This window comes from Larus michahellis, chromosome 5 (assembly GCF_964199755.1).
Source record: "Larus michahellis chromosome 5, bLarMic1.1, whole genome shotgun sequence".
Classification (NCBI taxonomy): Eukaryota; Metazoa; Chordata; class Aves; order Charadriiformes; family Laridae; genus Larus; species Larus michahellis.
In genome coordinates this window covers 26,030,654-26,055,354 of record NC_133900.1, presented here as the reverse complement: position 1 = coordinate 26,055,354, position 24,701 = coordinate 26,030,654, and the positions used below count along the sequence as shown (strand labels likewise).

Below are 24,701 nucleotides of genomic sequence, written 5' to 3'. Positions count from 1 at the left end.
TAGAGAGACGCCAAGGTATAAGAGATGATTTTTCTGTTACTCTGGCCCCACAGGTTCAGTATTGTGAACTCCTGTAGATCACGTTTGCTTGAGGGAGAGGATGCAGCGGTTGGATTTGGACGTTGATGTCTTTTCAATGAACTCGGAGCTATTTTCTCTCTGTCTTGCGACCTGCCTAGATACCTGTCAGCTGCTGTCAGCAGAGACTGATTGAGAGTGGTGAATGTCTGGTCATGGGGAGATCTGCTCTAAGGAACTGAGAAGGTTTGTTACCTTACAGCATCCTTTTCAGGTGTTGGCCTGCCAAGTGCCCAACCATTTCCTAGTGACAGCCTCCCCATAGATCCAACCCTGTGGTTGGATTCATCAAGCAGCAGGAGGGAGAAAAGCCTGTAAGAAATGCTCCTCTGTCTTCCTCAGCTCATCAAAAGCCTGTTTCTCTTCCTGTGAGAGCTGGGCCTGGCCTCAGCCATTACAAGGTTAAACTCGTAGAATAGGCTGCACTTTGGAAAGCCATCAGGAGATTAAAGCTGGTGCACAACACAGCTGCTCCTCTTTTACACAAGTCAGCTCCCAAGAGGAAAGGTCATGGTCTGTGCTCTGGACAAAGTGCCAATCGCCTTCTGGATGCATTTCAACCCACCATGATGCTGGCAAAGACTCAGAAGCAGCTCCCCCCAGCACCCTGTTGTCAGGGCAGCTGTCTTTGCATGAACCTGCTGGCAGTGCCCATCCCGGGAGTGAGGATGGCCGAGGAGGTGACAGCCATCATCTCCAGCAGCCAAAGCTACTGGGATGCCATTGGCATGGTCACCACTGGTAACCCATTGTGAATGAGGCCGTAGGCAGCTGGGGATGGGAACAGAGATGCTGTTTGATGGGCAGCGCATACAATATGGGGTTGAAGCCACAGCCCATTTGGCAAATGGTCCAAGGGTGCCACCATCCTTCCCATCTCTAACAACAGAGCACCAGGGCACATAGTGCTCTCACTGATGCTCCTTCTCCCCCATTCCTGATGTCTGTATAGCAGAAGACTCTTAGGTTGCAAGGTGAAGTCAAACTGGAAGTGGCTTTGCACTTACACACACATTGGAGAGCTACACTAGACCGACGGATGCCAATTCGGTCATGGGGAAGGATACATGCTTAATATCTAGCACCAGAGCTGCACCAGTTTGCAGTGGCTCTGGATAAAGGCCTTACTTCTTTCTTTCCTAGCAATGCCAGAGGAGGCCAAGGATCACCAAGATACCACCTTCAAAAAAACACAGACCACAACCGTAAGAAAGCGGAAAGCACAACAGCAAGAGCTGGAGTTCAGGATCACTGAGAGACCACACAGGAGTGGTATCCACAGCAGGGGAGAGAACAATGAGATGTTTAGGTGCTTCAGGAAAATCAATGCCAAGATGGACAGGTACCAGTGGGGTGCAGCCAGTTAGGCCCTGTGTTATGCTCTCAGCTCTGCCTGGCCATGACTGCAAGGGTAGCCTAATGCAGCGACATTTGTGACATGCACACAGTGGCTTGGGAGTCGACTTTGTTACAGGACCTTCGACTTTGAATTTCCCTACTATAACAGCAGGAATCTGCCTAATAGATTACACAAAAAGTCATTTAGTGTACCCATACTGTGAGGACTGAGATGAAAGGAAACACCAAAGCTCCCTTGACAGACAGTATGAGACAGTTCCTTCCAGGAAAGGGTTACGTGGCTCTGCAAAGCACTTCTTGCTGCCTTTGCTCAAAGGAGGATAAACGGAGAGCACTTGGTGTGCAGAGAAGACTTCAGCTCTGAACAGTGCAGTCCTTGGGGAGGAGCCCTAGGAGCAGCTCAGCATGCTATTTTTTTGTTGCCTTCTTTGTTAATAAATCTAAAGGGGACTTTGGGCTTTGCATGCAACACAGACTTTATTTATAGAGCAGGTCAGGGAAGGCTCCTGCTCACAAAGTCGATAGTGGAAAATGGCACTGCTGTACACAATATCATCACGCCAGGGACTTGAGCGTGCAGAGTGCTGAGCTTGTTGACTGTAATCAGAATTTCTGCTTTGTCTTCCAACCTTTAACCACGTAACGACTACGTTTCACGAGTGGAAAACTGGGACGGAAAATAGTAGCCAACAGGTTGGGGCATAACTCGGTTTCCTTCTGGATTGTCAGGATTCATCCGCTCCCACCCAGTCAACACAGCGTTTGCAATCGTGACCTTTTCTGGCAATTACAGCTTCACTTCCCTGTTAAAATGTTTTATCCAGCAATGATTTCGCAGCTCCATGAAGCATTCCTGAGTATATTTTCAACACTGTTACACATTGTAACCTGAGGTCTCTTGTACGTAACAGTTTCCACACGGAGAATGTGAGAATCGCCATTCAGCAGTTTTCAGTGCATGTTTTGAAGGAAAACATGAAAGAGGAAGACCTTATTTTATATAAAAAAAAAAAAAAAAAAGTAAGTAATTTTGAAGTCCTTGAAAATTCTTTAAAAACAAGGCTTTTTTTTTTTAACATGTGTGTATTTAAGCAAACACATGTATAAATGAAGCTCTGTTAAGCGTAAAAAATTAAGTCCTAGCACCACACACATTCAGGAAATGTGAGCCAAAATTTAAATCATCTATAGCACCATAAAAGGCTATTGCCCTACAGTTTTAGGGCAAACAAAGGAGAAGCAGCGACTTTTCAACTTGTCCAAGATTAATTCCACATATTAGAGTTAGAGATGGGAAAGACAGCTGGATATCCAACAGTCTGTAAAAAACCTTCCGTTCATGTCAGACGTCAGCCATGTCCTGTACTGGACATTTTAAAGAGAGAAGAAGGAAGAGGAGAGCAAAGAGACACGTTATGACCAAACTAATTTAAACAGGAAGAATGTTGAGTACCATCTGTTAATTCTTCTAAAAGTAATATCCATCAGACAGAGGAATGGAGAGGGAGATCTCATACCTACGGAATACAAATGCAATCTGTAGCACCAACGTCACACTATAAAGCCAAGACTGTTTCCTTCCAGATGATAGAAATCCAAGAAAAGGGAGTCAAGGCATTAGCAAAACAGGAATGATGAAAAACCCTGGATGTTTTATCCTCCCTACACCTTACATTGCAACACTCCCAACTGAAGTATAAAACATCTAGACACAACTGGTCCAAAGGATCTCCATAATCACGGAGAGCTTGCCTTCCCCTAGGATGCTATATGGCAAGCCGTGACATCCCTTGAAGCGGGATCATTAGTACTGATGAGTTCCGATGTTTTGCAGGGAATCCAAAAGGAAGTGAAAGAAATGATGGGACACAGACAAACAGCAATCAGATCCTGTTTCATTACTCTATTTCTATGTCTTTCAGCTGATATAAGTCCAATTCTTTAAAGGCAATTTACTGTGAGAAGTTCAGAACAGCTTACATCTTCTACACTTACTATCAAAGATGCACGGGCCTGCAATCAATAGGCTTTTTATTATTTTATTTGGTCAATTTGCTTAGAGACAATGAAATCCTAACATCAATACATTTGGTAAAATTCCACCCCAAGTAAATAGACACAGGATTTGTAAACGTTGCTCCATTAGCAGTGAAACAGACAAGGATTAGCTCTTCTGGATAAAAAGAGAAAGTGTGTCCAAATATTCTAAATAATGATGACTTCACACTAAATGGAAGAAGTTGTTTGGTTTTTTTTATCTATTATTCCCCTCGTGAGGTTCACCTGCCAAGCTTGCTATTTTTCTCACTCATCTTTTTACAATTAATTATTCAGTCGCCTGAGCAGCCAGGAATAGCGCAGGCAGTACACAATGTCCAGTGCACAGCACCTTTAGCAGGATAACCATCAAACAAGGCCACATCAATCATCTCTTGCAGACTAAACCTTACAGAGACACGATCAGGTTTTTAAAAACACTTAACAACTTCTGTGTGCCTAGCCCAAAACATTTGGCGCTCTTAGTTCAATTGTATGCTGCAGGTACACACAACAGAATATTTATATTTCCAGCAATTCCTTGATACCAATTTCTTTTAAGTCCAGGTCAATTAGGTTTGAGGTCTGGCAGACCATGAAGTTGGAAAATCTCTTCCACTAGGTACTGGACTACTAAGGAAGTTTTGCCTCTGCACAAGCATGATGGATCAGACACCTCCATGAGAAAATACAATTTTGTTTGGATTTAAGCTAAAATGATGTCTCAAAGGTTAAAGCACCAGTGCTAAAATTCTGTTTTCTGCTCCATCCCCATTTCAAGGAAGGCGAAAGCCTGCCGAAAAGGCCCAACTGGAGCATCCACTGGTCCAAAATTCAGGCCCACATATCGCAGTCTTTCCCAACTAGAAAGACAAGTGAGGAAAGCCAGAGTTTTCTTTGCACACTGTCCAGAGCATCACCCAGTTTGCCATGCTTTTTTACAGAGCTGCCACATATCACCACAGAAACGTCTCCACTGCAGCCCTGGGTGAAGAGATGTCGGGATGCTGCTACATTTTAATTAATGTGTGAAAGAATTTCTGGTTTTTCAAATAAAATGTGTTTTAGAGCAAGAGATATTTGCATATTCATTTCTTTAAATGGAACTAACAAGCTACGTACATAATAAAACCTAAAATCAAAGGGAAAAAACCCTGTAATATTCATTTTCTCTTAGGTACCTCCAATTCAACATTTTCTGTAGCACATCATTCTTTGGAGCTTTAATGCCTATGCTTTTATAGACCAAAAACAATCACTGCTATTTCGTTTGAAAGAAAACCTGCAGGCTGTGAAAAGAAGATTCTAATTGACTTATTTTGTTTTATGAAAAACTGTGTCCCAAAATTCTTTATGCAGTAAATTGAATTTTCAAACTGATGTTTATCATATGTGCAATTGTTTCCGGAAATGAATTTTTAAAACAGTGATACTGGACAGACCACTCGGGTGAAGAGTTTGCCTGGTGTTTGAAAACTAATGGTTGCAGTAAAAATGTCGGTCTGAAGAGGAAGTAACAATTTTGGCTTCTACTGCTAATTTCATAGGTTTCAAAATTGTATTAGGACATTCATTTATGGCCAGCATTAATCAGGAGTCATATAACTTTAGGTGAGAGCAATTATGTGCATTAGAAGCAAGTCCATCATTTCTGTGTATGATTTTTGTTTGTAGGTTAAGAGTAATTTTACAGTGAATATGCATGTTAGTCTCCGATAAAAGCGCATTTCTTCTCATTTTTAGACCCATTTCACATACACAATTCATTCTGGGATCTTCTGAAATTCAGCACGGCGGGCTGTATTTAGAAACAGAAGTTGTTCTCAGTTTGATGCTTTCTTACTGATCATTAACTACCACACAGCTGGCAATGAAATCAACCCCCCAATTGTCTTTTAAATGCAATAAACACATAACTAGGTCATATTATTGCTGTGAATCATCTTTAGCCACTTTTACATCATGTAATTTAATATCCATTTGCAGAAGAGCTGACAATACCACTCTATTCTCGTTCAATATTGGAAAACTTAATTGGCTACCTATTTGACTTCAGGCAAACAGTGATATAAACCAGACAAACTCTCGCCTCCTGACCCTCTTGATTGACCAAAGTAAAACACAGCGCTAGTACCACAAAAACCATGTGAGCATTACTGGGAGTGATCAGATTTTGGGACTCTGCTGGCATAATGAGAAAAACTCACCAAAAAAAAAAAAAGTCTGAACTGACTTATTAATAGTAAATCCAATGCTCTACAAGCCGATATCCTCCCAGAGCCTCATCTTCCATGAGAGCCTCTGCTCCGAAAAGACAAGGTCAACTCCAAAGAACAGCATTTGGATTTAAGAGGCTGAAGCTTTTAAAGCCACAGTCACAGCTGTGCAGGTATATTTATGATAGAGTAAGCGGGAATGCAAAAAATGAAGTGGAAAGAGAATAGAAAGGGAGAGGAAAGGTGAATTTTCAATAAAACCTCCCTGAATTCAGGCAGGGGAAAAGGAAAACAATAAATAATCTCTCTGCAGATAGCTCGCATCTCTACAGTGCTTAATGGCATTCATACAACTAATTTCCAGGGATGCTGATATCATCAGACAGACAGCAAATCTTGGGTACCTGCGGCTCCTTCCCACACATCCTGATTTGCACTGAGTCTGTCAACCTGCTCAGATTTATGCAGCCCGCAAACTGCACAGCAAAGATAACAAACTTCACATTAAACACAGTAGTTCAGTGTTGGTCCAAAAGCATCATCATGGGGAGGATGTTCACAAGTGGGAGAGAAGAAGGAGGAAGATGCATCTTGTACATCTTCAAGCAGCAAGATTTGGGTAGCAGGAGGTGCACCACATGCCAAGTTGTCCATCGGCATCTAAGTCTACCTCTCTTGTTGCCCTGAGCTCTAGGACAAATAGAATCATAGAATAATTTAGGTTGGAAAAGACCCTTGGGATCATCAAGTCCAACCATCAACCCCACTCTACAAAGTTCTCCCCTACACCATGTCCCCTAACACCACATCTAAACGACTCTTAATACCTTTAGGCCTTGTGTGACTCTCACCACGCTGCTGTAGAAGATCAGGCAGGACCCGTAGAGCATCAAATCCCACCACAAAAAATAGGCTTTACATGGGAAACTACATCCAGATCTGTCCAACAGCATGACACAAGGAGTTTGTTCCACTGTTAGCAAAAAGCACTGCAGAATTCCTCTAATTTAATCTGATGAAAGTGAAATAAAATGGATTTTTCCCACTAAAATAAATATCAAAAGTAGTGCTTAAGAAACTTCTTGGTTAACTTTAGAGCTTTGTTTTGATTTATTTATTTTCTTTGCTTGAAGAAAGGGCTGTGTAAATGCTGCACTGTTAAGGGAAAGAAGTTCAAACTTTACATAAGGGCTTTTTGCCCAGTGTCTCTTGGCATGCTTCCTTGGGTTTAGATTGCTTTGTATGGTGAAGCATTACAGAATAAGATAACACTGTGTTATCTAGGCACTAAGGACGGGCTTTGCACTAAAGAAATTGAGCCAAAATTTCTTTTCAAGGAGAACAGAGAGTGCATTTGAATAAGCACTAAATTCAGCAGGGGAATAACTAATATGATTGGTTTTAAAGACACAGAAATGAATATTTTGCTGTGCTATGAATTTTAAGAGTGAATTTTAAAAGGCCAGAGAAAGAATATAAACGATGTCTGCTCTCAGTTTCAGCCAAGACACTGCAGCAATTTTATAAATCAGAAAGTAAGCAAATGATTGTGATTTTATTTTTGAATGGCTACTATCACAAAATACCTTTGGCTCATTTGTTCTAGTAACATGTGCCTTAATGATGTATTTTGCATCATAGTCAGAAAACGTTTTTGCAGCATATTTTGTAAAAGCGATGAAGATTTTTAATGGGCTGTTCTCCACCAAATTAAGCACCAATCCTGCAGACGCTTACACAGTTTATTTGTTTCCAGATAAGGCATGTGCATAGACTTTTATGTCTGTTGCAAAAATAGGCACATGCTCAGAGAACATAGTCTCTGAGATTGTGGGTTTCTGAGTCGGTTTCCCCAGTTTCTGAGGACTGCTGAGCTGCCATCATCTGGATGCAAACCAATTACAGCATTGCTGTCATCTGGCTTGCTCTTCGAGAGCCAGGCTTTTATTCCACAACAACCTTTCACCTGCTGCATTTAGAGCAATTGTTTTATTTTTAAAAGAAAGCAATGTGACAGATGCAGACTGAAAGGAAAACTGGCTTACAGAAAGAATACACAGTATTTTCTGCAAACCCAGGGACCTAAAAAATCACCCACCAATATCAACATTGATCTAAGGTTACCAGCTGACCCCTTGCAGTAACCTTGTACCAAAAGTCTTGAAACTTCAGATAAGAAGTTTTGCAGAACTTTCCCATCCCAAGGCCCCTTGGGAAAGGCTGATTGATATTTGTGCTGCAAACACTTATTTCACCCTTGCCCAGACAGGTGCAGCTCCCACCAAGCTGAGAAAGAGCAAGATCCTCCTACACCGGAATTGATGTTTGCTCACAACTTTCCATCATGCAATATTTCATGGACTTCACTTTCAGGTTATTAAAATAGGATGTTATCCAACAAGTGGAGGGGAAGAAGAGGTCAGGGAGTTGGTTCCCATCTCAGAAGTGGCAGCTAAAGCTGCTGAGCAACATGTGTTTCTCATTTGAAACGTATCACTCATTCTTAAAAACAATAATACATACCATCTGTTGCAGCCATTCATAATTGATAAGATTTGGGCTGAGCTTGACTGTGAAAACCCATTTCAACATGAGTATGGACGTGCAGATGAAGAAGTGTCGCAAAGCAATTCATCGGAGCTTTGTTTGCCATACATTTTATCCAACGATGGCCAACTGTCTCCGGGCTCACACACAGTGCTCTGGAAGCCCCATTGATCAAGTCACTGAAATCTTCCCGTGGCAAAAATCAGTTTTATAATTTGGCATTATTTCCCTTAAACACTTAATAAACAAATTGCTAGATGTTTGTGCAACTGTGCAGAGCAGTCGACTGTGTCAACAGAGCTATTAAAATGCAAGGATACACAAGGCATATTTTGGAATAGGACAGAATATTTTCAGTTGGAAGGGACCTAAAACGATCACCTAGTCCAGCTGCCTGACATATTCAGGGCTGACCAAAACTTAAAGCATATTACCCAGGGCATTGTTGAAATGCCTTTTAAACACTGACAGGCTGTTCTGCAGGGCTGCTCTCCAGCCACTCCTCTCCCAGTCCATACTTATGCCTGGCATTACTCCATCCCAGGTAAAGAATCCAGCGGTAGTTCTTGTTAACTTTCATCCCATTAATCATTGCCCACTGCTCCAATATATCTAAATCCCTCTGCAAGGCCTTTTCTCCCTCAAGAGAGTTCAACAGCACCTCCCAGTTTGGTACCACCAGCAAATCTGCTAATAGTGCATTCAACTCCTGCATCCGGGTCTTTGATAAACATATTGAATAGAATTGGCCCTAAAATTGAGCCCTGAGGAACTCTGCTGGTGACCAGTCACCAGCCAGATGTAGCCCCATTCACTACAACCCTTTGAGCTCTGCCCTTCATCCAGTTCCTCACCCAGCACACTGTGAACCCAGTGTTTGACAACTTGTCCAGAAGGATGCTGGGAGGGACAGCATCAAAAGCCTTACTAAAATTCAGAAAAACTACATCTATTGCCTTCCCTTCATCCACTGGGTGACCTTGTCATAGAAGGATATCAAATTAGTTAAACACTATTTTCCCTTTGTGAAACCATGTTGACTGTGCCTGATGATTTAAAGACATTCTTTAAATGCCCTTTCAATAGTACTCAGTACGATTGCCTCCATAATTTTTCCAGGAACTGAGGTTAGACTAACAGGTCTGCAGTCCCCTGGGTCTTCCCTCATGCCCTTTTTGTAGACTGGAATAACATCGGCTAGCTTCCAGTCAGCAGGGACTCCCCAGACTCTCAAGACCTTTGGTAGATGATTGAGAAAGGTCCTGCCATAACATCCGCTAGCTCCTTCAGTACTCTGGGATGAATCCCATCAGGCCCCATGGACTTGTGAACATTCAGCTGATACAGCTGGTCCCTTACAATTTCAGTGTCCACAAATGGAATGTCACTGCTTCCACACTTGTGGTCCTCCAACTCAGGGGACTGGGCAGCCCGACCTCTATGAGTATCATTAAAGACTGAGGTGAGGAAACCATTGAATGCCTCTGCTTTTTTGTCATCCCTATTTTCAGGGTGACCGTCCTCAACAAGTATTGGTCCAATGCTTTCTTTAGACCTGCTCTTGCTATTAAAATAGTTTAAAAAAACCTATTTTTTTACCTGACACAACACTGGCCAGTTTCAACTCTAATGGAGCTTTGGCTTTTTGTGTCTTCTTCCTGCATATACGAACCACAGCTCTGTAATCTTCCTCGTATCAAGGAACAATCTGAATGTTTTGTATACTCTAGAACTGGTTTGAGACTTTGATAGCCATTTAATTTTGCTCTGATAAGAAATGGCAGGACAGAGCTGCCTTCTTTGAGAAAGAAATGCCTTTCTTTCACGCTGGAAATCTCTCTCCCTATTACCATCAATGCACCACAAATTTCTCCACTCACAAATCTGAAGGCCCAGACTCCCTCTGTTTAATAACCAAGGCTGCACTGATTTTAACACTGCCCAGTTTCACTCTGTGCATCCAAATCCCCTCCAAGTCAACAAGAAAACTCTCAAATGTTTCAATGGGCTCTCATCAAAAGCATGTGCTCAAAGACAACTACTATACCTTTATTAAGCCTGTTTAAAAAACAAAACCAAACCAAAAAAAACCCACCAAAAACCAAAAAACAAACAAAAAACCCCCACACCTGAAAAAAAAAACCCTCCAAAACTTAAGACATAAATTTAACTTAAACACGACAATTGAACCAGGACATATTTTTAATGGCTTCTGTTTGAAACACTGACTTTTTGTTTTCAAAGTACCAGACACAGAATGCAGATTTGTCACTTTATGATAATTACTAATATCCTCCCCCACCAGAGTCATCTGGAACATATTTAATTATTGACTTCATTGAAAATGTACACGGCCCATGCTTACTCTTCTGAGTGAGTCTCTAAATGGACAAAGACCCATTTGTTCCTTCTGCAAAAACCCAGCCCCAACACATAAAGTGACCCTGAAATCAGGCTTCTGTTATTTGTGTGTAGCATATATAAAATGTAAACATGCAATGTATAAGCATCCCAGCAGCCTCAATGGGAAAAGCCCTAGTGAAAGCAGGGGTACAAGCGTGCCTCGCACTAGCATTCACGTGGTAAAATTATTCCTGCCTTACGGCTCGTGCCTCTGCCTCTCATCTCCTAGTCCATATCCAAGCCGACTCGGGTGTGCCTGTATACTGCAGACACTGCCCACACAGGCACCCTGCCATGTCGGACCTGCGGTAGTACTTGGACACCACCATATTTTCCCTGCTACATTTTAGTAGCTGATGCCTCCGTATTTTCAGTTCCATACTGAGTATCGACTCACAGTCTTTCCTTTTGCAGGCACTGCGAACCCAAGTATAAATACCCAAAGCAGCAACAGGATACACTTGAACCAGGACTAATTTCAGCCTATGATAAGAAAAAGACCACTAGTAGCAATAGAGCATGCTTTTATACCAAAGAGAGCCCCTAGCCACTCCCTTCTGCTCTCCCAAGTGATGCTAGAATATTGAAGTCATTTATCTTACAATTTCAATATTTTGTGCCAAGTCTTGCCAATAAAGAACATCTCCAACATCACCTATGCATTGTTTCCTGATTCTTCTTCTCCTTAGGGTGAAATTTTCAAACTCAAGTCTGCAGTTGCTACATGGACTTTACATTCCCCCCCATCCCTTCCCTTTTCTGCAGTAATGGGGAACCACCTTTTAAGGCTGCATTCAGAATAGCAATTAAATGCACAGTTTGTTCCTTTAAATAGTAACATAGGTGGAATAACTCCAGAGTGTTTCATATATGGACATTAAAGGCAGATTTCCAGGGGAACTTAGCTTTCATTAGGGCACCTAAATATAATGGGCTCATTTTCAAAATCCCACAGAGCGCAATAGCTCCTGTTCTGTTTAGCAGAACCGTTATTTTGCAAATCTCAACATCTGAGGATTTTGGAAGCTTTCAGGTGCGTCTGTGTGGTCCCGCAAGTCTTTGCAAGAGCTTAAATTGAAAAATGTGCAATTATTAATTTTTAAAGCAAAAAGGACAAAGGCCCGACGCTGCCTCTCCTGGGATAAAAAGAAAGGACTTGGCTGGATTACGCAGCGACGTGCTAGCCCCAGCCTCTGCTGAACTAGCGTGTTCTCTCCAGCAAAGGACAAGACAATAGTTTCACTCATAGACACCATTCAATACGCACGAGAGAGGGAAAAAAAAACCCAGGGAGTTAATGAAGTGCTGCTGAATAATACCTTCATAGAAGCAGAGAGAGAAACCAGGTAGATGTCATCTGCAAGGTAAATTAAAATTATACATCTCTGAGGATTATCAGTAAAAATTGAGATCTGGAAGGGAATTTGCTTTGATATTCGAAGGGATAAATATCCAATGTAAATCCTTTTATGTGGGCCTGTGGAGCGGAACAGAGAAATTAAAGATAAATGAGATTAAGGCACTTTTTAAAGCTACGTTAGATATATTTAAGTTAGCCACGGAGAGGAAAAAGACTTTGGAGGAGGAGATTAGTTTATACCCTCAGCAATACATTCAACCTGGGAAATCAACTGGAATAAATCTTTTCTAATCTGAATTGGTTGTCGCATGCCCTCCCCCGCCTCCAAAAGAAAAGCCAGACACACCCCAAAAAACTCTTAAGAACATTTCTGCATAGCCTGGCAATCAGTCCAGGTAAATTACATACCATCCCATTTTTTTGGTGAGGTTTGGGATAGGAAACCTGTAGGCATAAGTCGATTTTTTTTTTCTTTTTTTTTTTTTTTTTCTTCTTTCCCAAAAGGATGCCCTGGGGAGGGCCCCTTTGCCTTAGCCTCCCACAAATCCTCTTCCCATTTAATTCCTCTTGGAAACAGGGACAGAAGCTAGCCAAAATCCAATGCTATGCAGTCTGTGTTTCTGTATCCTTTGCCAGAGTTTGAGGTACACACAACTACTGCGGTTTCGCGCAGGCCTATATTGTTATTAAAAGTCGACTGGAAACATTGTTAGCAAGGAAAGTGGAGGAAATGAGTAAAAAAGTAATACATTCAGATGCATTTGGCTTTCTTCCTGGGAGCCCTTTTAATATAAAAAAAAAAAAACCAAACCCTCAAAGTTGTATTTTTAGATCTGGAAAGATGTGTTTTCATATTTCACACACTAAAGGGATTTGCCTTAATACACTCAAATTTCCCACTCCCCCCTCCTCCCTTATGTGCTAGAAGAAATGAACTTCAATGCTCAACTTAACCACTGGATACACACATTCTGTTCTCCCCATTGGCCAGAATAAAAACCAATAAATGTATTTCATTTCTTTTGTGGATTTATAATAGCACCTGGCAAGGATGGTCTTAATCTCCTTACACTGCTTGCACCAATGAAAGAAACCTTTGCAGTACTTCTTGTGAGAGAAATGAAAGGATAATAGGAATAAAATCTGGAAAAATATACATTATCTCCATGAAGATCTGTTATAAAATATATGAAATCCATATCAATATCTCCAGAAGGTGCTTGGCACAATAGCACAATTTAGACAATAGGTTATTAAAGATGGAAAGAAATACATTCCCCTTAATGACGACAGAATTGATCAGAGACAACTGGGGAGTATGGGCTCATGTTTAGACAGCAAATTGATGGCAAACATCTAGTAGCAGACCTGTCAGAAAGAGACAAAAAATACAGCTTGGTACAAAGGACCTAAAGCCAGTGGTTTCTTCCCATTGGTACTCCAGACAAGCATGTCTGCAGGGGTCACGCTGCTATGTTCTCTCAACATCTTTGTTAAGCAAACACAAATCTATTTCAGACATTAGAAAGACGCTCCACTCTTTGGATGTGAAACCATCAGCTGCCAAGTTGGGGGGACTGTAGCTTATTAATATATTGAGAATTCTGTTCTTTTTTCTGCCCAGTATTGGTTACAATTTTCATTTTAGCTGAGACAGTATCAGTTATTTACTATGCTAGAATGGGTGCGACAAAGATGAATTTCTTGAAAAGAGCTAATGACTTCAGATAGCCTCAGGTTACCAGGAACCTGACCCAAAGTTTGCTGACACTGAAAGAAAGTTTCCCTAGGATTTAATGACCTTTGATTTGAACACAAAGGCCAAAGGCAGTCTGAAAGATTTCAAGGAACTTTTAGTTTAAATGGCTAAACCTAAACCGACAATATACACTTTCTCACTAAAAATTCAGCTGCTGTGGGACAAGATTGGAGAGGAATAAATGGTGCGCAGAAGTCACACAAGGAAATAAGTTACTCCCATATATCCATAATCTTCATAAAATGAGATAAGTTACACTACTCATCACAGTTTTCCACTTTCAGCTTCCCTAATAAACCAATTATAGAGGCTCTAAGGAGAGCTGTCGGGGCTCTACATCAAGAAAAACAGCAAACGTGAGAAACACACAACATATCTATGGTAAAGTCTTTGACTTCCTTAAAGTCTGGATCTCCATGCTGCAAACTTGTGAGTGTGAGGTGATGGTGAGGATAGAAATGTGAATTTTGCCTCTCTTGCTCTACCACAGAAACCTTTTTATATTCTCTAAAGAAAGAATCCTTCTCCCAGCTGCGCTTGCTTAAAAAACAAACAAACAAAACCCTCATCATCAAACTACAGTCATGCTTTCCATGCTCCCCCACACTCCCTTCAGTCTGTGAATTCTACTCTTGCAAATTTCTACCGGTACCCATTTAACCTTCCACCTACTTAAGTATTAATTGGAAGGGAAAAAAACCAATCTCCTCCTTAATTACATCTATCACCAGAATACCCAAACTTTCACACCAGAAGAATCATGCCATTTCTGCTGTTCCTCTCACCTACGTTCAATGTGTCCAACATGTCCAAAAGATGCTCAGTGTTTTTCCAAATGAACAGAAAAAGAAGTTCTGAATTTGCCTCAAAAAAATGAGTCAATAAAGATACACCTTTCTCGCCCTAAGACTTGGTGTTCAGACCGTGGGTGTTTGATTTGTACCTCGTGTAGCCCAACACGCCGTGCCATTCAGACGCCTGTCAGCAGAGCATGCTGTTGGCTGCTCCGCTCATAGTTCATGATGTAATGGGTTAGTTCAGCCTTCCGTTAAAAAAAGCCATTTTGTAATGTCGCAAAAAAGTATTTTTCTTCGGAGTGAAAAATGAAAAGTCTGGAGGTAGTGAAACTCTTATAATGGGACCAAGAAAAAGGAGTATATGGGGGTGTAGGGCATCCTTCTGTTTACTTGTGAGCAAATTAAACTCTCCCCTACCACCTCCTGCAACACTTTGATGTTCACTGTGCTCGAGTGCAAGATCTTGAACAACTACAAAGCTTGTAGATATCCAACTTAAATGTAAGACCTCATTTTGAGGCTTTCATAATTAATTAGGAGTGCAATTTTTAAATACGTTGGGCAGAAAAGTGACTCTCAAACATTCATATGACTGAAGTTACACTTACTCACTGCAATGACTCTTCCATAACAACCTGTTCAGCTGGTAAGCTACCAAGTTATTTTGCTAAGTGGTATTAATACATGTCCATCAAACTATGTCCTTACCAATTTTGACAGCAAATGTGCAATAAAATACCTCATGATCAGCTGACAAGTTCATAGGTGCCCAGGCTGTAAGAGACTCCAACTCTTTTCCCCCCTGCAGCATTTCAGATCTAATATACAATTAAGCAGAACCATTGTGGTGAGTTTTCTGATAAAAATAGCACGTGCGACTCAGAGAGACGTGCAAGCACAGCCTGTTGTGCGTGGAGATAAGATTTTCAGAATAGATGGAGCAGGCAGTGGCGGCCTTCACACTATGGAGATTGCCTAACATTTATCTAACTTCTCAGAAAAAAAATCCATAGTACTCCTGCTGACAGTAGACCTTTACACCAGCATGCATTGCAGGCACACCCACGTGAAATCACCTTGTTCCTTTAATTTAAAACAAACTAATCTCAGATTAAAAAATGAATGACATTGTCATATATTTCACTGTGTCTCACAAAAACGTCCTTTTTCCCTCATCTCAGGCTACTTTAAAGTTTTCAAACACCGTTATTTCCCCCAGCTCATGGAACGGTTTGGGTTAGAAAGGTCCTTAAAGATCATCTAGTTCCAACCCCCCTGCCATGGGCAGGGACACCTCCCACTAGACCAGGCTGCTCAAAGCCCCATCCAGCCTGGTCTTGAACACTTCCAGGGATGGGGCATCCACAGCCTCCCTGGGCAACCTGTTCCAGTGCCTCACCACCCTCACAGTAAAGCATTTCTTCCTAATATCTAATCTAAATCTACCCTCTTTCAGTTTGAGGCTGTTACCCTCGTCCTATTATTACACTCCCTGAAAAAGAGTCCCTCCCCATCTTTCCTGTAGGTCTCTAAGCACCACATCTACATGTCTTTTAAATACCTCCAGGGACAGTGACTCAACCACTCCCCTGGGCAGCCTGTTCCAATGATTGACAACCCCTTCAGTGAAGAAATTTTTCTTAATATCCAATCTAAACCTCCCCTGGTACAACTTGAGGCCATTTCCTCTTGTTCTATCACTTGTTACTTGGGAGAAGAGACGGACCCCAACCTCCTACAACCTCCTTTCAGGTAGTTGTAGAGAGCGATAAGGTCTCCCCGCAGCCTCCTTTTCTCCAGGGTAAACAACCCCAGCTCCCTCAGCTGCTCCTCATAAGACTTGTGCTCTAGACCCATCACCAGCTTTGCTGCCCTTCTCCTCCAGCACCTCAATGTTGGTCCTCCTGTAGTGAGGGGCCCAAAACTGAAGACAGTATTCGACGGGCATCCTCAACGGTGCTGAGTACAGAGGTACAATCACTTCCCTAGTCCTGCTGGCCTCCGTGGATAAAGAACCAACAGCAAAGCTGGGAATTTCAGCAAATACAAAAAAAGGGGTTTTTTTTGACCACAATGCCCAGGAAATTGTATGCCTTGGAAGAAAGGCAATTTGTCAGCAGGATATAAAGGAGAGATTCTTTGCTCAGAAACAATCACAACGGGTAGTTAGGTCTGGTGGGTTTTTTTTTGTTTCTTTGTTTGGTTGGGTTTTTTTAAGTATTGTTCCTAGCCCATGCACACAAATCATTCATTTAACGAAATAAAACAAACAACACCTGGCTTCAGGGGAAAATTCACTCGTTACTGACCAAAGCACCAAAAGCCAGGTTTAACCCCTTGGGAACACTTGCCGTTTTCACCAGCGGGCCCCAAGGGACCAAGCTCTCCCGGGAAAAGAAAAAAACAAAACCAAAACCCAAACACAGAGCAAAAGAATAATGGAGAAGCTGCAAGTCCATTTGTTTAACAAAACACAGCACTGCTCTCGGTGGACAAACACTGCTCCTCAACTGATAGGGAAGGTGGCAAGAAAACGCACATAGAGAAAGCCACAGGAGGCCACAAAATGGTCTTACAGCACTCCGGGAATAATTAAGAATGCCATTCTTGGGAAAAGTGATCTCATTAAATAGTTTTCAGATTTCAATTTTCTCCTAGTTTCTTTCTCCTCTTTCCCTTTCCACTAGCAATCTTGGAGCAATGAAAATATCAGTTTGCTTTCTAGTGCTTGTATTCTCTTAAAAATGTCATTATTCAATTATCTGTCTATTCACTGGCCCTGAGGTCCAGCCGACCAGATATTGGGAGCCTTCGTTTAATGTTTTTAAATGCACTTCAGTCCACTTGTGATACAATAAAACTTTATTGAATTCTGTTCCCACATCACACTTGCCATCCCTCCACTTTTATTGATATGTGAGCCCATCAACTCTTCTGTCAGCAATAAAAGGAATATTTCTAGCAAAGAAATGACCTTTCCTTCCATCAATACAGCAATTGGGAAATGTGATTTCACGTTCCAAATTTAAAAAGTCTTGAGAAAGGAAAAGATGAACGCTGCTCAAGCGATGTTTTCCTTCCCCTTGTTAGCATTATAGAAGCAGGAAAATCTCTGTGAGCATCAAAGATATTCGGTGCCTTCGTGACATTTATAAGCCCATTTACCCAGAAGAATGGAAAGGAAGGACAATTCATCCTTCCTTGGAAACCACAAGCCTTTTTCCCTTGCAGGAAAACAGCCCTTTGAATAGATCTCCCCAATATTAAAAGCTGATGGAAGATTTGTCGCCTGGGTGTAAGGCAAGTTATTATCACAGTGGTCTATGCCATGCCCGAGGCACCCGTCTCACTCCTTCCTGCTGCTGCCACCCTTTCCATCAATGCAGCAATTGCCTTGTCCTCATTGAGCCCCCACCTTTTTTCCACTTTTTCTTGCCCTATACCTTAAATTTTCCAAGTCTCTATTAAAAAAACAGACTATTTCTGAAGGACAACAGTGTACAGGTTATTCTGTGAACTCCAAAACCTAGAACGTAAGGGAACTGAGAGCTCAGGAAAAACTGAAAGTAAATTTGATTCAGCTAGCTAAATTCTCTTTCCAACACCACGCTGGATCCTTGGGAGCCTGATCGGTTGTCTCTAGAGGGAAATGAACAGAAAACACACTCCAAAATACCTCTGTGCTTTCATCTCACCCTTTTTTGGAAACGGAAATAAAATATAAACACAGACAATCCGTAAATTTCAAAGCCAGCGGGAGAGAGTTGCTCACATGTTGGAAAATCTCCCTCTGTTCTGACTTGGGGTGTCCCACGCAAAGGGCAGCGCTGCTGCTGTGGCCCACGGAACATGCGTGCTCAGGACAGCGAAGGCTCACCAGCCTCAACTGGGTTGTTCTTTCTCTTCATCCATCTCAGAAACACATGCAGGACTACTAAAGCAGGAATGATTTGAGCTGTAAAGTGTTACATGCATACAAAGGCTGTATTTGCATAGGGAAAACCAACACCTTGGTTCTGATCTATCAGATTATCAACAGAAAATCTGGCTGCTTACCATGACAACTAGCTCAGCAGCTCTCCCACCACCACTGGTCTTGCAAAATTGGACTCCTTTGCTTGTCACCAGTCTTGTGTACAGCATTGGATAAATCACTCATCTGCTTTCTGTGCTGGCTGATGAGTAAAATGGAAGTCCCGTTTTCCAAAGGTGAAGTAAGAAAAAATTACACTGTACTGGCACCATGACAACAGGACTGTACAAGCACCAGAAGAAGATACTGAAGTGTTTCTGCAATGAGAGCGCTGACCTAGCTTCACAAAACCACCTCCACCACTGCTGTTCCCATTACCCATTTAACAGAGCTCCATAAAGGGAGACAGGGAGAGGGAAGGGATGCACTAGGAAATAGCAAATGAGTACTGGAACAAAGGGACCCTCGCAAAGTGAGGTTTCTCATATTTACACACAGTGTAACACAGCCTAAAATGCAGTTTCAGGCATCTCTGCAACGTGCCACGTGTCCACAGCTCTGGCCATGGCAAACTGCAGGTCTGCAGTAGTACATATTTAAGAGAAATCCATGTATAAGCTCTCTTAGTCGGTAACGATTAAAGAAAATTCAGTTTAAGAAAACTGGAGTAGCAAGTTCAGTATTTTGGAAGAAAAGGGGCAGTATTTTAAGCAGGTTTCAGAGAAATAAACAGCAAATGCCAAGGCCTGCTTTGAGAAAGACAAAATTCACTTGGTGACTTTCTCTGACACCAGAAAAATAGGACAACTGATGCCACTGAAGCCTTTCAAATTAGGCCTGGTATCTTTTCACCTGCTTTTCACTTGCTTTTCATTGTCAGAAGGCAATAAAAAAATCCAGAGGTCCTTGGAATGACCGTTTTTGTAGACAGCATCTGCCATCACATAAACTGACTACAGGATCAGGAAAACAAGGAGAGGACTGGGCTATCTGTATAATCAACTGCTGTCTTCCCCACATGCCAAGGGTAACTGCAGCCTCCTGAAACTCTCCCTGTCAGGGGCGTCTCTAGTGAACACACAGGAATGTAGTGTGGAGGGTAATATAAAGGACACTTTAAAATATATGAGCTACTGAAGTCAGAAGAGGTTTGTTTTTCTACCTCCTGAAAGGAAAGGGGGATGCTTTCCTCTTTAAAATTATACAAGTTAGTGTTGGAAGAGTTAAAAAAAAAAAAAAAAATAAAAAAAGTCGCAAGAGGAGCAGGCTACCCAATGGAGTTTTAAATCTTCCGTAATTTTTCTCGGAGGGAGCATACGCACTAGCACTATATTGAGCATAAGCGCCTAAGGTCAGCCCTAACAACATCTGTTAAAGAAGACTCCTAAACGCTGCTCTCGAGATGCACACACGCTCCCCCTCTGCTGTTCAGCCAGTGCTTGGGTAAACTGTCTCCCCGTCCACAAGGAATAATTTGAAACTGTAAGGAGTAGCCCATCCAAGCAGATGAGGCAAGCTGGAACTGCACACAAGTGTAAGTGCCTGCTGAAATATTAATTCCTTTGTTATGCAACTGCTGTGCTTCTTTAGGAGATGGCCGTAAGGCAGACACACCACCGTTCACCAAGGACTTGGTGCGTGAAGCCACCGAGTCAATGTCAGCGGCCAAGGAAGGGTTTTCCCCAGCAGTGACCAGTGTTTGGGAGCCCAAAAAGCCCACTCCCCTTCTCCAGCAAAGCATCAGGCAAGGCGGCTGGGTGCGCATAGCAACGCTAAGAAAGCTGCACCTGAAGAGATTTGGACAACAGTCTAAATTTGGCTAGAGGGGCTGAAGCACGTGGGCCCAGTGACAAGAAACCAAGGGGACCAGCTGACTCACAACAAACGGCAGAGACATCACCGAGGGCATCGAGGGGAAACAGATTTCATGCACCAGGCCTAGCTTTGGTCCAACTATACCCTTGTTGACCTCCGCATCCAGAGCTGACACCTTCCTCATCGTCTGGATGGCTTTCGCTTGTGGGGCACTCCTGGGGCCCAGGCAAGGAATGTCTGCAAAGTCGCGCTGATCATTTTCAGAGGGAAGAAATGGAGATGGTAACAAAGCCAGGCAGAGACTGAGGTAGGAGAAGAATAAAAAGGAGCCCTAGGTTTCCCTTTCCATGTCTGCAGATGAAGGGACACAGTTTGCCTGAACACAACCAACTTAGTGCTACACTAAATAACAAAGCATGAAGATTTGACCCAAAATTTCCTAGTCCATGCAGAACAAAAAGCCCAGGAGGTGTGATTCTATTTTACAACATTCTTGCCCCTTGTTTCCTCCCCCATAACTCTACTTACAGAAGCACTATATTTCATTCATAAACAGAGGAAACAGCCATCAAAGCTACTAACTTAATTACAAAGGCAGTGTGGCTTGTTGTCGTTGTTTTCCTCCCTGCGTTCAGATCATTAAAACATACTCAATCCCTACTGCACATTTGGTACTGAGCAAGCTCTCACAAGAGTTATTTTACATCTTCTACGCAGGGCCGATTAACACCTCAGGGCATAATATTCACATATTACCTTTCTCACAAGGCACCACTATTCCTCTTTGTTTTATGTGCAACAAAGGCTATGGAGGGATACCTGGTAATGACGATTGCTTTACCAGCCCAGTCTCAGGAGGGAACGGCGTACCTCATGCAAATCATAAATCACAAGGAAACACAACCTGCTAAGATAAGTAGAAACCAATCTCCCCTCACCCTCCCCATGCACCGTGTCATTCATAAAATGAAAGACCTCACTTAGAGTAGAAAAACTCCAAACTGGTAATTTGGTACGAGCTTGCAAGGGCAGACCCTAAGCCCCTGATGTCACTCTTTCCATGGGTTTAATAGCTCACCCCATAAAGCATATTCCATCACTACATTTAGAAGCTTCACATTTTTGGTTAGAAAAATCAAATGTGGACATGCCAAGCCCTCTGCCAGCAGAGACAGAGTCTCTCAGCGGAGAGGGTCCCCTTTGCTCAGAGAGGTGGCCTTAGCTGCATCCCTCACCTTGCGGTTTCACAACAAGCAAGACCCCGCACAGCCTTTCCACACCACGGCGGCAGGCAGGAGTCCACATGCTGCATGAGGGACAGGGACCACCCGAGGGGTTGTGAGTTCTCGCTTCCCCTCTGGACAGTGTGCCTGTCATTTCTCAGCCACCTTTGCTCTCCTGCAGCCCATGCTCAAGGCAACAAAGAAGATGCTCTTAGTCCTTGAGCCAAATCCTGGGTTTCAGCAAACTGAAGTCTCCTGATGCTCTCTCAATATAACTCTGTGGCTCGAAAATGTCCATTCCCACACTTGCTTTATTATTTTGAGAGGTGTGCTATGAGCTTTGGCCTACTCAAAGTGAAAACCTAGAAATAGTGCTGTTATTCACCGCTCAGCCCTTTACGACTGCTAATAAAAAGTGTATTCCTGGTATTCCTGTTGTTATTTCTTTTTTGAGGTATGCCATTTTTGACAGCAGGACTGTAACTGTGTCTAACAGATTTGGTTTCTACAGAAAGAAAATTCTGAGGTACACTTAACTTTTTGTAGCTCTGACATTTCCTATTCCACACATATTGCTGTAATCCCAGATGACTGTCTTTCTACCCTCAAAAATTCAGGCTAAATGGCTCGCCTGTAATTTGCCTTCATAACACTGGAAGCTTATGAATTAGTATTTTCTACCATCAAACATCAAATTTCCCAAAACATTAGCTTTCTACCTCCTCGGCAATACAATACTGTATTTAAGGCACTTATCAAATGTCACCAATTACATGGACGTAGGTCGGTCAAAGCGCACTGCTATACGATTACAAGCATAAAACCCCGGAAAATGAAGCTATAAGCTAGTGATAGTGCTTCATTCTTCTGGTCTGCTTTCGCTAACGGGGCTTCCCAAGTGCTTTACAAAAGGTGGTATGTCCCTGTTACACCGTACAACAAGGAAAACATGGGGGACTATTAGGATATTTTTAACCGAAGCACAAACCTTGCACAGAGGACAATTTTCCATAAATTATCAGCTTAGTCTTATATGATGCACGTGGTTTGTCACTGAGCATACACTTGCCCTTGGGCAACAAGAGACAAGCTCAAGGCTGGCCCAGTCTCCACAATAAATCAGATCTCTATTAAAGAAATAAACACAAATATATCAAGATACATACTGTAAGGGACACATTCGTACTGCACTTCCAGGTACTTGTACGTCCCGGGGCAAGGGTCTGGAAACACATCAGGGCCAGCGACAACTGCACATTGGGTCCGATTACTGCATCTGAAAAGCAAGAAAAAAGAGAATCAGAAAACAGCCCAGACAGAAGTACAGGTCAAGAGGTCAACTCCAGCATCAACAGGAGTGAAGATGCAACAGACTTCAGCATCAGCTGAGGAATCTTGCCAGAGTGTGCGCAAAAGCTGATGGCAAGCACCGATGTCTTCATCAGCTTATTGCCAAAAGAGAAGAGGCATATGTGGTGGTGGTGGCATAACTCCTTCCCCTGCAAGCAGTTCTTACAGCACCAGAAGGGATTTCTTTACAACCAAACTGAGAGGAAGAGTTAAAAAAATATAAAATTAAAAAACAATGACTACAGGTACGTGGTGCTCTAATTCTTGAAACACAAACTCCATCAGTGACCTCAACTAACCTTAAGCACCAGGATCCCCACCAAACAAAATGCAAAGACAAAACCAACAACATTCGTGGCAAAAATAATCATTGTATATTTTATAGAAGACATAGTAAATACGTTTTACAAAATATTTATAAAGTGATCCCACAAAAGCAGTCATGTTGAATAATGCTGTTTAATGCAGACTAGAAACAACAACACTTGAGTGGAAAAAAAAATAATCACCAAATAAGCTAAAAACCAAACCAGCAGTTTTTCATACACAGCCAACACAATTGCATTACTTATAAATGGCTAAATTTCATTCATTCATTCAGTCCAGCACAGATGCATCTCCTGAGATAATGTATTTTTTTCCAAAAGTAAATTTTGTTTTCACTGAAGATCTTGTCGTACAATTGCCCAGAGAAGGAAGTGACTCTGCCCACTACCGCAAGTATTTTTCAGGTTAAGAGCACGCACACGCAAGTTGGGCCCTGCAAGATGCTTTCCCTGTGGCACACATGACTCCCATCCACGGGTGGCTGATTTGCCTATGGTTGAAACCCACATTTGCTTGTGCTTTCGTGGTACAACTTTTGTGTATTTTGGGGATAAAAAAACCCCAACACTTAGCAAACAGCGGTTCTATGGAGAAAAATCCTTTGCTTGTTTGTTTAAAGAAAAAAAGAAAAAAAGAGAAAGAAAAATTAGTTTTTGATTTTTATGCTTTTGCATGCCAAAAAGAGACCTCCTAAGGGCAATACTACTGCATTTATTTTCTCCAAGATGCTGCCTCCTCTGATGTGACATGGGACCCCTGACCCTCCTGCTCTTCTAGCAGAAGCCGTGACCATCCAGTGCAGAACTTATTTAGCACTGCAGTGAAAATGCTTCATGTTTACCTGAGGCTATAGTTTGTCAGCCTTAATGAGGATTTTATTTGAGCCCATAAATTAAAATTGATTCATTAGTGACTGCCTTAAGCTCCATAATTTCTTTAATTTTATGGAAAGATTAATAAGAGCTGATACGCTTGCTCATCAGGCTGTTTTGCTGGATAACAGATCATCCAGAGGGCTGGGACGTTCTTCTGTTTTCTAGTTGAAAGACGACAGTTATCACAGCAAGTGACTAGTTTTATCATATACACAGAAAAACAATTTTATTAACAAAAGGGATAACTTTGTTGTCCTCACCCTTGCTACTTACAGACAGGTGGCTTGGCTAGGATATCACAGGTAGCTTGGACCGTGCAAGCGGGCAGTCTTCCAGGAGAGGCTTTTGAATATCATCCAAAACTTCACTTTCAACCAAAATCCTTTACTAGGCTCAATGTGCCTTTCAAAAAGCAATTGCACTGGCCTAATCAATAGTGTCTCTGGCTGTAGGGACAGCCCTGGCCACATTACGCAGAATAAGAGCAATGGATCAAAGAGACATTTCAGAATCACGAGTCACCATCCAAAATTATGAGGAATTGGAAGTGGGAGGAGGAACAGACACATTCTGCACATGTTT

General features: G+C 42.2%; 1 protein-coding gene across 20 annotated transcripts in view; it reads right to left on the bottom strand.

Moving 5' to 3' along the window:
* Nucleotides 1–24,701, bottom strand: part of ADGRL3 (adhesion G protein-coupled receptor L3) — a 529,084-nt gene that overhangs the window by 202,226 nt on the left and 302,157 nt on the right. For all 20 annotated transcript variants that reach the window (XR_012587320.1, XM_074589233.1, XM_074589236.1 and 17 more), the window contains one exon: nt 22,734–22,843. Coding sequence is in view for 19 of the 20 variants with exons in the window: in XM_074589233.1 (XP_074445334.1) it covers nt 22,734–22,843 (110 nt within the window). In the remaining variant the exon portion in view is untranslated. The remainder of the gene's footprint in view (nt 1–22,733; nt 22,844–24,701) is intronic.